The following is a 15,264-nucleotide window of genomic DNA, read 5'->3' on the forward strand; positions in this document are numbered from 1 at the left end:
CGTTGGCGCTATTTTCTTCTAGAAACAATCTTTGTTACATTACTTTTCTGTTCTCTCTGTAAAGCTGTTTTGAAACTATCTGTATTGTAAAAAGTGCTATATAAATAAAGGTGACTTGACTTGACTTAACTGTTAAAGCCATGTCTCATTTCAGGTGTCACTCTGTGGGATAAGAAGTCACTGGATGCAGATTTGGACACCCGTCCACAGCCCATGACAGATTTGAAGTTCAGTAGCTCCGACTCTCTCTCTAGTAAGTCCAGTCTCCTGGATGTGAGTGCTTCCCTGAAGGCCAGCTTCTTGGGAGGGCTGGTGGAGGTGGGAGGATCTGCCAAGTTCCTGAGTGACACCAAATCCTCAAACCATCAGTCCAGAGTTACAATGTATTACAGTGAAACCACAAGATTTGAAAAGCTCACTATGAGCCATCTGGGAGTGAGACACATCACCTACCCTGAGGTCTTTGACCAGAAAACTGCAACTCATGTGGTCACAGGTGTACTATACGGAGCTAAGGCCGTCATGGTGTTTGATCGGAAATTTTCAGAAGACGAAGAAAAGCAGGAGATTGAGGGAGAACTGAATGTCATGGTCGAGAAGATTCCTACATTTTCTATTGAGGGACAAGGAGCTGTAAATATGACAGATGCTCAAAAGAAAGTTGCTGAGAATATCACCTGCACATTTTATGGTGACGTCTGCCTTGAGCAGAACCCCACCACTTTCATGGAGGCCCTAGAGGTGTACAAGAAGCTCCCCACTATACTGAAGGGGAACCCACAGAATGCAGTTCCAATAAAGGTCAATCTCTATCCTCTTTCTCTACTGGATACAAAAGCTGCTAAGTTGGAGAGAGAAGTTAGCACAAGTCTGGTTTCCAACACTGAAGATATAATAGAGGGGCTGGGAGAAGTACAGAGGACTTGCCACGACCTGTCTAGTAAACCGATGGTAAATGTTTTAAAAGACATCAAAGAGAGGCTCCGTTTATTTCAGGGCTCTCTTAGCACTTACGAAACGGTGCTCCTGAAAGAAGTGGCCAAGGTCTTGCTTGCTATACGAGGAGGAGAGATGGAGCAAAATTCTTTGGAAGACATCCTGAAGATCCACTACAGCTCTCCCTTTAATGCTAGCATGCTTAACCAGTGGTTAGATCATGCAACGTCTGAAGTTAACCTCTTGAGTTTTCAAACCAAGATGCTGGAGAGAATCAATACTGAAGACTCAAACCGTCTCAACATTATCCTCTTTAATCCTGATATTGATGTTGTGGTGTGCTTGACCTTCACATCTCTGAAGTATGAAGACCCGTATCTTTCAGCCATGAAGAAGTTTCGGGAATCTGATGAGTTTAAAGAGCTAGATGTGGGAAAGAAACACAATTCTAGCACTTTAGCATCTGTAGAGTGGCACAACAATCCTGATGTCATCTCAAAGATGAGAAAGAACTTATCTCTTTTCAGAAGTTTTTCAGAGGCTAATAAAGACGAAAAGAGATATCGATTCATTATTTCTGCAATCTCTGATCCCTCCAATCCTGGCTCCTCTATCTATCTGTATGAATCAGGGAAGCTGACAGACACACAGTTCCAGCCCGTGTCAAAGCCTCCTCCACTAGAAGTGATCGAGGTCCTGGAGGACAGTGTGTCCCTGAAACTGCAGAAGTCCCCAACTGGAGAAACTGTAAGGTACAGAGTGGAGTACCAGCAGAAGAAAGCAGATTCTGGCGCTGAGAAACAGTGGATTATCAAAAACACAGCTGAGGAAGTCTTTACTCTGACTGGATTGGAGTTTGGAAAGCAGTACTCGATCCGCTACAGGATAGTGGGTAAAGTGGGAGTGAGTGAAGCCAGTGAACCTATCGGCCCCATACAGACTTCAGGTGAGTGTCATATGCACATTTCTTTGCATTAATCTTTATCTAAAATATATATATATATGTCTGTGTGCTCCCCCAAATGTCTCTGAGTTGTGTTTGAATGATGGTTGAATGAGGAGGACACCAAGTTGGTGGTCATCACAGCAGTGAAGCTTATTTATTTATTTGCATCAGCCACTCTGCAGCATACGGCAACATCTTTTCACAAGGAAAATAGAACTATTAGTTACATACAAAATTATAAAACGAAATAACACAGCCACATCAACCACAAATCACGGAGGATCTCAAACACAAAAAAAAATATAGCTGCAAGCAGCAATACGGGGCCAAGCCCTGCAAGGCAGAGCAAGCAACAGCCGCTGTAGCGCAATGCGGAGCCAGAAGAGCAAAACATCAGAAATTTAATGTACATCAAGCACAGCAAGTTCTGTACGCACATCAATTACAGCAGCACAGCAAGCATTTAAGCACCAACAGCAGTGCGGAGCCAGAAGAACAAAAAGAGCAGAAATTGAATATACATGTAAATGTACATGAAGCACAGCAGGGCAGCAAGCATTTAAGCACCAACAGCAGTGCAGAGCCGCAAGAACAAAAACAGCAGAAATTAAATATAGCACAGCGAGCATTTAAGCACCAACAGCAGTGCAGAGCCGGAAGGAATTTAAATGACAACTTTATACACAACTTTAAAGTCATCCCACATGGGACTCGAACCCACGACCAGAATGGTTCAGGATTCTAGATACATGGTTTAGCAGATTGCACCACTCAGAGGACGTACAATCATTAACTGCAGAGGAGAGCTTCAGTGTAAGAATGAGCACACAAAAGCAAGTTAACCAGATTAGCATGCTAAGCTATCTTAATGCTAATGTAGCTTATGATCTGGTATATCCAATCCTGGCAAAAAAGATATCCTCGGATTCGACATGACGCAAGGAATCGATAGACACCAATTTTATGATTTTGTGACAATCTGTTCCCAAGTTACAGCCTCTAAACCAATTATGGGTCGACCTCATTAAGTTTGCGACATCATAACTTTTTTTTTTCCAGTATAGCAAAAAATTCTGTTCAGTCATTTCTATGCGGCTAAGTCCAAAGATCATTTGAGCACATGTTTGGACAAAATTGAGCAAAATTTGAAGGAGGAGTAGCGAAAAAACTGTTTTTCATTTGTTCCAATATGGTGGACAGTCACATTGTTGGAAAATGACAAATGAGATTTCGACCGAATCGGCATAAGCCAAGGAAAATAATGAAGCAAAGAAATCAAAATTTGAACAATGTTTTCAAGAGTTATAAGCGTTTTTGCAAAATATCTTATATCTCTGGAACACTAGGTGGCACTGTGTTCAAAGTTCTCAGGTACCTTCAGGCCATGCTAATGATGATCCTTACCAATTTTGGTGCCGATATGTCAAATGCTTTATAAGATATTGCAATTTATGACACAAATCAAAATGGCGGACAAGTGGTTCTTCCAATCCTGGCAAAATCAGTATCCACGGATTCAGCATGACCCAAGGAATCCATAGATACCAAATTTCATGATTTTCTGACACTGTTCAAAAGTTTTTGGCCAAAACAGCCATTTTCCATATCTCATGACCCATAGGTGGCGCTGTTAGTGATAAAAACATTTGAGCAGTAAATCAGCATATTAAAATTAATTCTAAAACATATGACATTAAAGACTAGAGATAAGATCCTGAAAATTAAATTTTGCATTATAAGAATGAACAAAATATATCGTAGTAAAAATAAGGGACAGTTTTACTCAGTTTAGATCAATTTAATGCAAAATATATTTGGCAAAAATAAATAGATTTTTTTCCCATAAAGTCATTTCAATCATTATTTAAACATGTTTACATGAAAAAAAATTATATATATTATATAATCATACCAACAATGGTAATCGCAAATACCTCCAAATAGTAATCAAAATACGAAATACACATTAGATACATACCAACAATGGTAATCACAAATACCTGCAAAGGTAATCAAAATATGTATCATAACACTACCTATGAATACATAAATACTTGACAAGATGTTTATGCCAAATGAAATGAAAAACATTTTCATGCAGAAAATTTTTTTTTATTTTTTTATTTATCAGCTAACAATTTTTTTGAACATGTCTAAAATATTCTGTATTTCAGTTTTCAAACTACAATAAGGAGCATTGCTGTTTTCTGTAATAAGAAACATTTCTTGAGCAGAAAATAAGTATATTAAAATGATTTGTAAACCATATGACATTATAGACTAGAGTAATGATGCTGAAAATTCAAATTTGCATTACAAGAATGAACAAAGTAGATTGTATTATAAAAAGGGACAGTTTTGCTTTTAGTTTAAACCAATTTAATACATAGTATGTTTTCAACAAGAAATCAAAAAGTTCTCTTCCATGCAATCAATTATCAATATTTGCAAAAGTAAAAAACTAATACAAATAACACATTACATAAATAAATGATAAATCATACCAACAATGGTAATCACAAATACCTGCAAAGGTATCAAACAAAAGGGTAACATCAACATATATAATATAACACTACCTATAAACACTTGACAATATGATCACAAGAATAAACAAAATATATTGTTTAAGAGATACTTTTGGTCTTAGTTTAACCAATTAAATACAAAGTATATTTTCAACAAGAAATTAAAAATTCTCTTCCACACTATCATTTAAATTATAAATTTACAAATTTAAAAAAAAAAAAAACACATTAGATGCATCAAATATAATCATACCAACAATGGTAATGAGAAATACCTGCAAAGGTATATAAAAAAAAAAATATATATATATATATATTAGCGGGAAAAAAAATCATTTTTTTGTTTTTAATTGCATGCCTACAGATCTCAACTTTTTATTTGTGTGTTTTGGCTCTTGTACTGGTGGTGATGGCGTCTCAATGTCAGTTTGTGTGTCTTGAATTGCATAATCAGATGTGTCAGTTGGTGTAGGATGTGTACTCTGTGGTGGTGTATGAATTTGAAGCATGTCTTGATCCAAGTCTGTATCTTGGAAGAAAGGTGTAGATGGTCCAGCTCTATCATCAGTTATTGTGTTGGTGTTAATTGGCTCAATCTTTATGATAAAATCATTATGTGTTGTGACTTTCATTTCTGGTAATTCAAGTAGTGCATCAACAATATCGTCGTCAGATCTACTGCGTTTTAAGTCAACGATTGTGCCAATAATGTTATTGCCAATTTTGGCTGTAAATATTTTGCCAGATGTAGATTTCATTGTTAAGTTCCCGAAAGTTTTCATTTGTATTGCAGCTGATTTGAATTGAGTTTTACATTTCTCACACAGTATTTTTGAGCTTGATAGTGACATATTGATAGGGTGTTTTAATGGACAGATATACGTATTTGTAATTTGTGCGCCAATTATTTCACAGTTTTGACTGTTTGAAGATGTGGTTGGAAGAAGGACTGCAGTGTCTTGAGAATTAATGATTCTGAATTCTGTGTCTTTGGTTGTAGTCAAGTATGGTTTGTTGTATTGTCTTACGGAGATATTTGACATGCTGTACCACCGGTCAACTTCAAGGCAGTGCTCGCCCCACACAGTCAGTTCTGCAGATGATGTTGCGTCACAAACAGTGTAAATGGTTTTTTCCAGGAAAGTTCCATCTCTCATTATATTGTGGCCCTCGCTCTCCTGTTGAGCGATTTTGACATTGAGTAGTACCTATTGAAAGAGAAATTTACACAGATTAGTAAAACAGTATGTTAAAGCTCGTTTTCAATTTCAGTAACATGTTTATTTCAATTACATTAAAATAATGTTATTTTTTTATATGCATATAAATAAGCATAGGAGTTCTCTTTAAAAGCAGACTGTGGATACATTTTCAAATCATACTGCCAAGTAGAGTTGTTCCGATTCCGATACCAGTATCGGAAATGCCGCCGATACCAATCAAAATGCTGGCATCGGTATCGGCGAGTACTCGTACCCACATACCGATCCGATACCATTTTCTTAAACAATAACATTACCTAGTAAAGCACCCTAGCTTTGCTTAACGCGGCAAATCGGAGATCAATTCTTCTTCGCTGCTCTAAACAGTGTTTGCTTGTGGCAACGCAGGAAGTTGTGCTGTTGCCACAAGCAACCACTGTTTAGAGCAGCGAAGAAGAAATGAAAACGCGCGCTGGCAGTATGTCCGCTGTTTGGCAGTATTTCAGACTGGACCAACCAGCCATTAAAACGGCGACATGTCTCATATGCCATACTGTAATTTCGAGGGGTGGCACAAGAAGAAGCAACTTCAACACGAGTAACTTAATAAAGCATTTGAAGACGCGTCACCCCGCAGAACACGACGGTTACATAAACGCAAGGGCAGAGAAGGATGAGCCGCGCCAGAATCAACAATCTCTGGAATCTTCATTCAAACGAAGAGAAAAGTTTTCAAAAGACAGCCAACGAGCGATACATTTATCCAACAAAATTATTGAGTTTATTATTCGGGATGACCAGCCGCTGTTCAGTCATCGAAAACAATGGATTTCGCCGCTTAATTGAGCATTTGGAGCCGCGGTACAGTTTGTCTGGTCGCAAATACATCTCTGAAACAGCGTTCCCTATTCGAGATAGTGCGTAAACACATTTCATGTAAACTAAAAGATGTGAAAACAATCAGCTTTACTACCGACATCTTTAGTTGAGGTTTATTTATACTCTATTACTCAAGTCTCTTATTTCAGGGACATTCTAAAACGCTTAACGTGAAAAACGCTTAACGTGGCTTACTGTACTAATACAGTGATATTAAAGGACCAAAATCAGCACACGTCATATTTATAAACCATAGTATGTATAAAAAATCAGATGAGCCCAGAATATGAACGCAACGCGTTTAATTACACGTTAAGCGTTTTCCTCCCATAGAAAACCGTTATAAGAAAAGGCTTAACGTGGCTTACTGTACTAAGACAGTGATATTACATGACCAAAATCAGCACACGTCATATTTATAAACCATACTATGTATAAAAAATCAGATGAGCCCAGAATATGAACGCAACGCGTTTAATTACACGTTAAGTGTTTTCCTCCCATAGAAAACCATTATAGGAAAAGGCTTAACGTGGCTTACTGTACTAATACAGTGATATTACATGACCAAAATCAGCACACGTCATATTTATAAACCATACTATGTATAAAAAATCAGATGAGCCCAGAATATGAACGCAACGCGTTTAATTACACGTTAAGTGTTTTCCTCCCATAGAAAACCATTATAGGAAAAGGCTTAACGTGGCTTACTGTACTAATACAGTGATATTAAAAGACCAAAATCAGCACACGTCATATTTATAAACCATAGTATGTATAAAAAATCAGATGAGCCCAGAATATGAACGCAACGCGTTTAATTACACGTTAAGCGTTTTCCTCCCATAGAAAACCGTTATAGGAAAAGGCTTAACGTGGCTTACTGTACTAATACAGTGATATTAAAAGACCAAAATCAGCACACGTCATATTTATAAACCATAGTATGTATAAAAAATCAGATGAGCCCAGAATATGAACGCAACGCGTTTAATTACACGTTAAGTGTTTTCCTCCCATAGAAAACCATTATAGGAAAAGGCTTAACGTGGCTTACTGTACTAATACAGTGATATTACATGACCAAAATCAGCACACGTCATATTAATAAACCATACTATGTATAAAAAATCAGATGAGCCCAGAATATGAACGCAACGCGTTTAATTACACGTTAAGCGTTTTCCTCCCATAGAAAACCGTTATAAGAAAACGCTTAACGTGGCTTACTGTACTAAGACAGTGATATTACATGACCAAAATCAGCACACGTCATATTTATAAACCATACTATGTATAAAAAATCAGATGAGCCCAGAATATGAACGCAACGCGTTTAATTACACGTTAAGTGTTTTCCTCCCATAGAAAACCATTATAGGAAAAGGCTTAACGTGGCTTACTGTACTAATACAGTGATATTAAAAGACCAAAATCAGCACACGTCATATTTATAAACCATAGTATGTATAAAAAATCAGATGAGCCCAGAATATGAACGCAACGCGTTTAATTACACGTTAAGCGTTTTCCTCCCATAGAAAACCGTTATAAGAAAAGGCTTAACGTGGCTTACTGTACTAAGACAGTGATATTACATGACCAAAATCAGCACACGTCATATTAATAAACCATACTATGTATAAAAAATCAGATGAGCCCAGAATATGAACGCAACGCGTTTAATTACACGTTAAGCGTTTTCCTCCCATAGTTCCGTTATAAGAAAAGGCTTAACGTGGCTTACTGTACTAATACAGTGATATTACATGACCAAAATCAGCACACATCACTATACTATGTATAAAAAATCAGATGTACTATTTCTAATTTATTGAGACTCATTTAAGTTTTTTCTTTCTTTCTTTCTTTCTTTCTTTCTTTCTTTCTTTCTTTCTTTCCTACTTTCTTTCTTTCTTTGTCTTTCTTTCTTTCTTTCGACTCCATCAGCTGCCATTCTATGTACTATTTCTAATCAATCAAGACTCATTTAAGCTTCGATTCTAATAATTCTAAACTGAAAACCTTCAAACTTCTACAAACTTCTACAAACTTGTAAAACTACTAAACTAAAAAAAACTAATTAAAACTTCAAAAAACCTTCAAGCTTTTAAAAATTCTTCAAACTTTCTGGCAAGGCTTTTTCATGCCAACTTAAAGTTTGTCAACAATTTGAAGCAAATGCTTTATAGATATTAAACTACATAATATAGTCTGCATATGGATATGGCATACCCTTCTTCAAATTTGAAACATTTGATGATAGATAGATAGATAGATAGATAGATAGATAGATAGATAGATAGATAGATAGATAGATAGATAGATAGATAGATAGATAGATAGATAGATAGATAGATAGATAGATAGATAGATAGATAGATAGACTTTCATACATAGCATATACATTATCTAAAGAATATATAACTATTGAATAATAATAATGTAACAGAACAGAGACTCAAGAAAGAGAAAATGATGATGAACAACAGTTTATTTGAGATAAGGTGGTAGACAGGAAATACTGGCGAGTGTGGCAGATGCAGCAAGGTGAAACGTGAATGTAACCAGAGTGAATACTGACAGTCTATTGTGTTGTAGAAGATGGAGGAGATCGTGGATGACAGACGGTGAGGGAACCTGTGAGTAGCGGAGTCACAGGACAGGAGACATGGAGGACCAGGAAGACAATGGAGGTAACATATACTTTGGATTTAGCAGGCACAAGAGGTAAGTGAGTCCCTAGCTCAAAACAAGACCAGACAAAGTGCCAGAGTGAGGTGTGTGCTTTTACACTCCCTGTGATGATGAGGAGATGATGTGCAGGTGCAGGTGATTAGTATTCAGGTGATGATGACCTTCGTGATTTGATGGTGATGGAGCCTGGCTGGACCCTGCCAAATTATTAATTGTGTGTGTGTATATGTATATATATACGCACACACACACACATATAAAAATGGTATACATTATCTATTCTATCTATCTATATACACTGCGTGCATATGTATTATTTATGATTTTCTGATCACATTTTTTTCCCCAAGCACATTTTATCAATTCCAAACCACATTAATCTTAACAACTACTGTTAATTTTGTATTTAATCATTTTTAAGTGATATATAATTGTTTATGAAGGCTGGAAATGAAAAACACATTATATTCAGGTGTGCATAATTATTAAGCCGGTTTTCTTTTACAGATAAAATGAGCCAAAAAAGAGATTTAAAAGGTGCTTGGGAAAAAAATATTATCAGAAAACCAACTTAATAATTTAATAACTTAAAAACCAACCAGCATAATAATTAGGCACACAGAGTATGTGTGTATATATATATGTGTGTGTGTGTGTGTGTGTGTGTGTGTGTGTGTGTGTGTGTGTGTGTATATATATATATATATATATATATATATATACATACATACATACACACACACACACACACACACACACACACACACACACACATATATATATATATATATATATATATATATATATAAAATTCACATAGGCTATATATATATGGAATAATAATATATATGTGGAATAATAATATATATGTGGAATAATAATATATAAGTTAAATAACAATAATATATATGGAATAATAATAATATATGTGGAATAATATAATATATATTTTATAGTATTTTTTACTTATTTCTTTTTTTTTTTTGGGGGGGGGGGGGGGGGTATTTGCAACAGTTCACTCTCAACTTTATTTATCAGTGAAACCTGCACTATTCCATTCACAGTGTTAACACATTTCATTGTGTTGTTTCAAATGTGTTGCCTCAGGAACAGCACATAAGACATTTATGATAATCAGTGCAAGCAACATCTAACCGGTCAGCTGATTTTGTGCATTTAAGGTGGAACCACCGTCTGCAAATAATGCACAAGATATAGTCATCTCTGTGCTTTGGGTCACCCTTACACGTTGAGGTTAAGCAGAGAGTCCAGTCTTTGCTGTTCGGTTGTAGTTTTTTCAAGGTACCAGTGTAATCTGCTTTGCTTACATGTACTGTTTGTGTGGCTGCCTCATATGTCTGTACTTCTTTTTTAAAGCATTGCAGTTTTTCCTGTGAGAGTCCCGCCCTTTTGACCTTTGGAGGCTCATACTTTTCAATAAGGGTATGAATCCACATTCTTGCCTTGACACTGTTGACTGGACCTAATGGTGTGTTGTCAATGATAGCACAACCATTCACTACAGCAAAGACACCGCAGTCATACCCATTTCCTTGTTGTGGAGTATTCACCACATCTGAAGTTTTCCAGTCAGAAGCCTGAAAGTTTTCTGTTGCTGAAGTGTACATGCAAGCTACTACTTTCATTAGTTTTGGAGCAGCATGCTTCACAGTTTTAAGACTGTGGATTGAATTGAACACTGAGATCTCTCGCTCTCTGAAATTTACAGTGGCAAGAACCCAGTGATATCCATGGCCAGTAATGTCAGTGTTGAAGGGAATTATGATTAGATCATAATTTAAAGCCTTTTTTGCAGCACAAAACTGCAAAACTGGACTAAAGTCTCCTAGTGCAGCTAGCTGGTAAAGGTATGTGGGTGCACATAGAATTGAGTCTGACTTTTTTTGCTGATGAATGAAGACATTAATTGCCTGCTCAATTGTTTCCCCTTCAAGCCAGGTCATTGGAGAAAGACAGCGGCTTTTGGGAGAGACCTTTGCCCAGTCATGAATGATGTCACTGATGCTCATCCAAGGAGCAAATGAAGCTGCTGTACTGTTTGGTGTGGATACTCTGGAAAGGTGTGGTTCTAGAGGCAGACTGTCGCCATTTGAAAGCCAAAACTGGTAAGTGTTCTCCTCTTTTTCAGCACCTGGTCGTGCTGGCATGTTTGACAATGTAGCTTTATCAGAACACTCCTGCTCTGTATTTTTTTTATTTACAGCATTTAAAGAAACTGATGGCATGCTGTCCACCAAAGAGGCTGATTCATATGAGCACCCAAACTGGCAAGTATCTTTTCCAGCATCAGTCTGTGGTGGCTCCTTAGACAGAGCAGCTGTATCGGAACACTTATTTTGATCTGTTTTGTCCTCCTTTTCAGCATCCATAGGAATTTGTGGAATGTTGTCTACCAGAGAGTCAGGCATTGAAGACAGTAAGGAGTCTGGTGCCGGGTTCACCAAATAATCATAGTCTTTTGTTCTGGGTTTTTTCCGGCCCGATTTTGTTTCATTGCCTCGCCCTCTCTTCCGCATCACTGAGAGGCTGTATGTTCGATTTGTAGCAAAGTGAAGCCCCGTAGCCATTTCTACCGCAAAAATGTGGTAGCATTTTCCAGTGCTGGGACAAGAGCATAATGCACCATTTGCAGTATTTCGAACTACATGTACTGATTCGTTTGAGGGACTTTTCACGACAAACACTTTCAATGATGGATTTAGACTCACCAGACCCATTTCAATGACTGTCTTGGCCAAAGATGTCTGAGAAGACAGAAGTTTAACTCCTTCAACTTTGCATGGCTCATTTTCTTTGTTGGTCTTGATCCTTTTGATAATTTCTTCCAAAGGAAGAAAAGGGGGCATTTTCACATCTGTCACTGCTACACTAAGGTTCTGCTTCATTGCATAATTTCCCAAGCCACATTTTGCCCTCTGAAATTCAAATAAAAAGTATGACTGCATGTAGTACAGTGAGAGCACCATTGCGTCCACTGGAAGTTCTCGCCATTCATTTTGGGATTTGATCATTTTGTTGATGCTCTCACTTATATTGTTTGTTGGTGTTTTGTCTGTAAATGCACAGAATTGTTTGGTGTAGTATGCAGCCATGTTTTCACAAATGTCTGCTTTCAGGTGATGGTCAAAGTAGCAGAGGAATCCTTCTGACCATACTTTTGCGAAGGCATCATAGCGGGCATCAAACTCATTTGGACAGGAGGAATCAATGAGCTGCTCAACGTGGTCTTTTAGGACCTTCACATCATCCCTTTTCCCCCCATGTGTCTTAACCCAATATTCCACATCTCGTAAGATGTGGTTGCGGCAGAACACTACACTTAGATTGGTAAAGTTTTTTTTCAAAGCACCAACAATTCCTTTCTCCCTGTCAACTGTCACTGGTATCTTTTGGTATTTTTTTGAGTCCATTCCCAGCTTTCCAAAAATCTCAGTCAGAAATTTCTCATGGTGTTGCATGAATTTACGTTCATGTAACATGAAACCAACTGGATACACTGGGTCATTGACCAGTGCAGTGTTTCTCATAGCCAGCACAGACACATAAAAATCCCCCATTTGAAATGTTGTGTCATAACTTATCATTTGTGGGTAATCAAACCTCACTGATTCATCTAAGTTTTCACATGACAAATCAACAATGTCTGTCATGCCGGCATAAACAATTAGGTCCGGGAATGTGGTAATGTGCCATATGAAACCAGGTAGTTGGTATGCCAATTCATGCAAACTAAACAGTTCATCTCGTGAGATTCGTTGGTTGCATCGTTGTGCATATACTGTGTTCTGGACTTGTTTAAGGTTTCGTGGGGTGTTTACTGCCATGTGCTCCAGATTACCACTGCACGTTTTAGCAAGGACTGTTTTGTAGATGTTTGAAGGGGCTTGACCGTGGTCATTTAAAAGTATGTCTGAGAAAACTTCTTTTTTGGAAGGAATAAACACTCTGTCCGTTTTGGCATTTCCATGCTTTCGTGGTACATATACTGTCTCATTTCCCAGGTAATGAATCAAATAGTAATTTTTTGCCAAATTTATGTCATCATTAACCAGAGAGTAAATGCACTTCCTGAATTCTGAGGAGGTGCCTTTTTCACATTCACCAGCTCTAATGTGATAGTAGCGTTTCAAAACTCTTCCCCCATACTTTCTAATGTTGTGATAATTTGAACCTTTCTGCTTCCACATCATTTGATCAAATCTAAAGTCCATTTTAGATTTATCTGACTGTGAACTTTTGTAAAGGAACACATCACCACCCTTTGGATGTAGTGGAGGTTCGCTGGAAATGAATTCCTTGTATTTTTCAACGTCATCTAGAATTGCTTCTGCTTCTTTAAGTGAAAACTCTGACTGTTTTTGCATTAAAGTCATTTTTATATTCACCTGTGTCCATGTGAATATACAACAAAGGGGGAAAAAAGCAAAACAATGTAATAAAACAAAATATAATATAGTATATAATATAATATAGTATATAATATATATAATATATAATATAATATATGTATATTAAGAATACCCTGGTAATTTGAAACCAGTGAAAATGAGTTGTAGCCTTTAAAAAGGCTTTTTATAAAGAAAATTTGAGTCCAAAAATAATGTAATAAAACAAAATATAATATAGTATCTAATATAATATAATATAGTATATAATATAATATATGTATATTAAGAATACCCTGGTAATTAATATGACACCAGTGAAAATGAATTGTAGCCTTTAAAAAGGCTTTTTATAAAGAAAATTCGAGTCCAAAAAACAATGTAGGCATAAAACAAAATATAATATATATAATATAATATAGTATATAATATAATATAGTGTACAATATAATATAGTATACAATATAATATAGTATATATAATATAATATAATATGTGTATATTAAGAATACCCTGTAATATATGACACCAGTGAAAATGAGTTGTAGCCTTTAAAAAGGCTTTTTATAAAGAAAATTCGAGTCTAAAAAAATCTAATAAAACAAAATATAATATATTATAGTATACAATATAATATAGTATACAATATAATATAGTATACAATATAATATAGTATACAATATAATATAGTATACAATATAATAAAGTATACAATATAATATAGTATATAATATATATAATAGAATACAATATAATATATGTATATTAAGAATACCCTGTAATATATGACACCAGTGATAATGAGTTGTAGCCTTTAAAAAGGCTTTTAGATTAAATAAATTTAGATACCAAAAATCTGAATCCAACTGAATAACGGCAAGACATACAGCGACACTAGCAAGGTGACTGCAGAAATGACAGTTTGTGCCACTTGACAGTGTCTTATATACCTACAGATGACAGTTGCATGCATTTCAAAAGATTACATTGTGTGGTGATTGGACGAATCAAAAACAAAGATTTGTGATTGGTTGGAGGCAACCATGTGCTCTAAAAAGGGGCGTGGGGAAACGTTTTTTTTTTTTTTTACTCCACAGCGTTTTCTTATAATGGTTTTCTATGGGAGGAAAATGCTTAATGTGTTTAAACGCGTTGCGTTCAATTTCTGGGCTTATCTTATTTTTTATACATAGTATGGTTTATTAATATGATGTGTGCAGAGTTTGGTCATGTAATATCACTGTCTTAGTACAGTAAGCCACGTTAAGCCTTTTCCTATAATGGTTTTCTATGGGAGGAAAACACTTAACGTGTAATTAAACGCGTTGCGTTCATATTCTGGGCTCATCTGATTTTTTATACATAGTATGGTTTATAAATATGATGTGTGCAGAGTTTGGTCATGTAATATCACTGTCTTAGTACAGTAAGCCACGTTAAGCCTTTTCCTATAATGGTTTTCTATGGGAGGAAAACACTTAACGTGTAATTAAACGCGTTGCGTTCATATTCTGGGCTCATCTGATTTTTTATACATAGTATGGTTTATAAATATGATGTGTGCAGAGTTTGGTCATGTAATATCACTGTATTAGTACAGTAAGCCACGTTAAGCCTTTTCCTATAATGGTTTTCTATGGGAGGAAAACACTTAACGTGTAATTAAA

The 15,264-nt window shown here is 36.2% G+C and overlaps 1 protein-coding gene and 1 long non-coding RNA gene across 3 annotated transcripts in view; both read left to right on the forward strand.

Moving 5' to 3' along the window:
• The window catches only part of LOC311301790 (interferon-induced very large GTPase 1-like), a 69,783-nt gene that overhangs the window by 12,137 nt on the left and 42,382 nt on the right, over window positions 1-15,264 (forward strand). The window contains exon 4 of the mRNA XM_084427119.1: window positions 155-1,882. Within this exon, the coding sequence (XP_084283245.1) occupies window positions 155-1,882 (1,728 nt within the window). The remainder of the gene's footprint in view (window positions 1-154; window positions 1,883-15,264) is intronic.
• Window positions 10,213-13,480, forward strand: LOC311302539. Of its 2 annotated transcripts, XR_014629584.1 has the most exons (5): window positions 10,213-11,059; window positions 11,147-11,317; window positions 11,416-11,479; window positions 11,575-11,628; window positions 12,329-13,480. It is a non-coding gene; the product is annotated as an uncharacterized lncRNA (long non-coding RNA). The 2 variants fall into 2 exon arrangements; XR_014629583.1 differs by having other exon boundaries at window positions 11,575-13,480.

Source organism: Rutilus rutilus (genome assembly GCF_951802725.1).
Source record: "Rutilus rutilus genome assembly, chromosome: 1".
Classification (NCBI taxonomy): Eukaryota; Metazoa; Chordata; class Actinopteri; order Cypriniformes; family Leuciscidae; genus Rutilus; species Rutilus rutilus.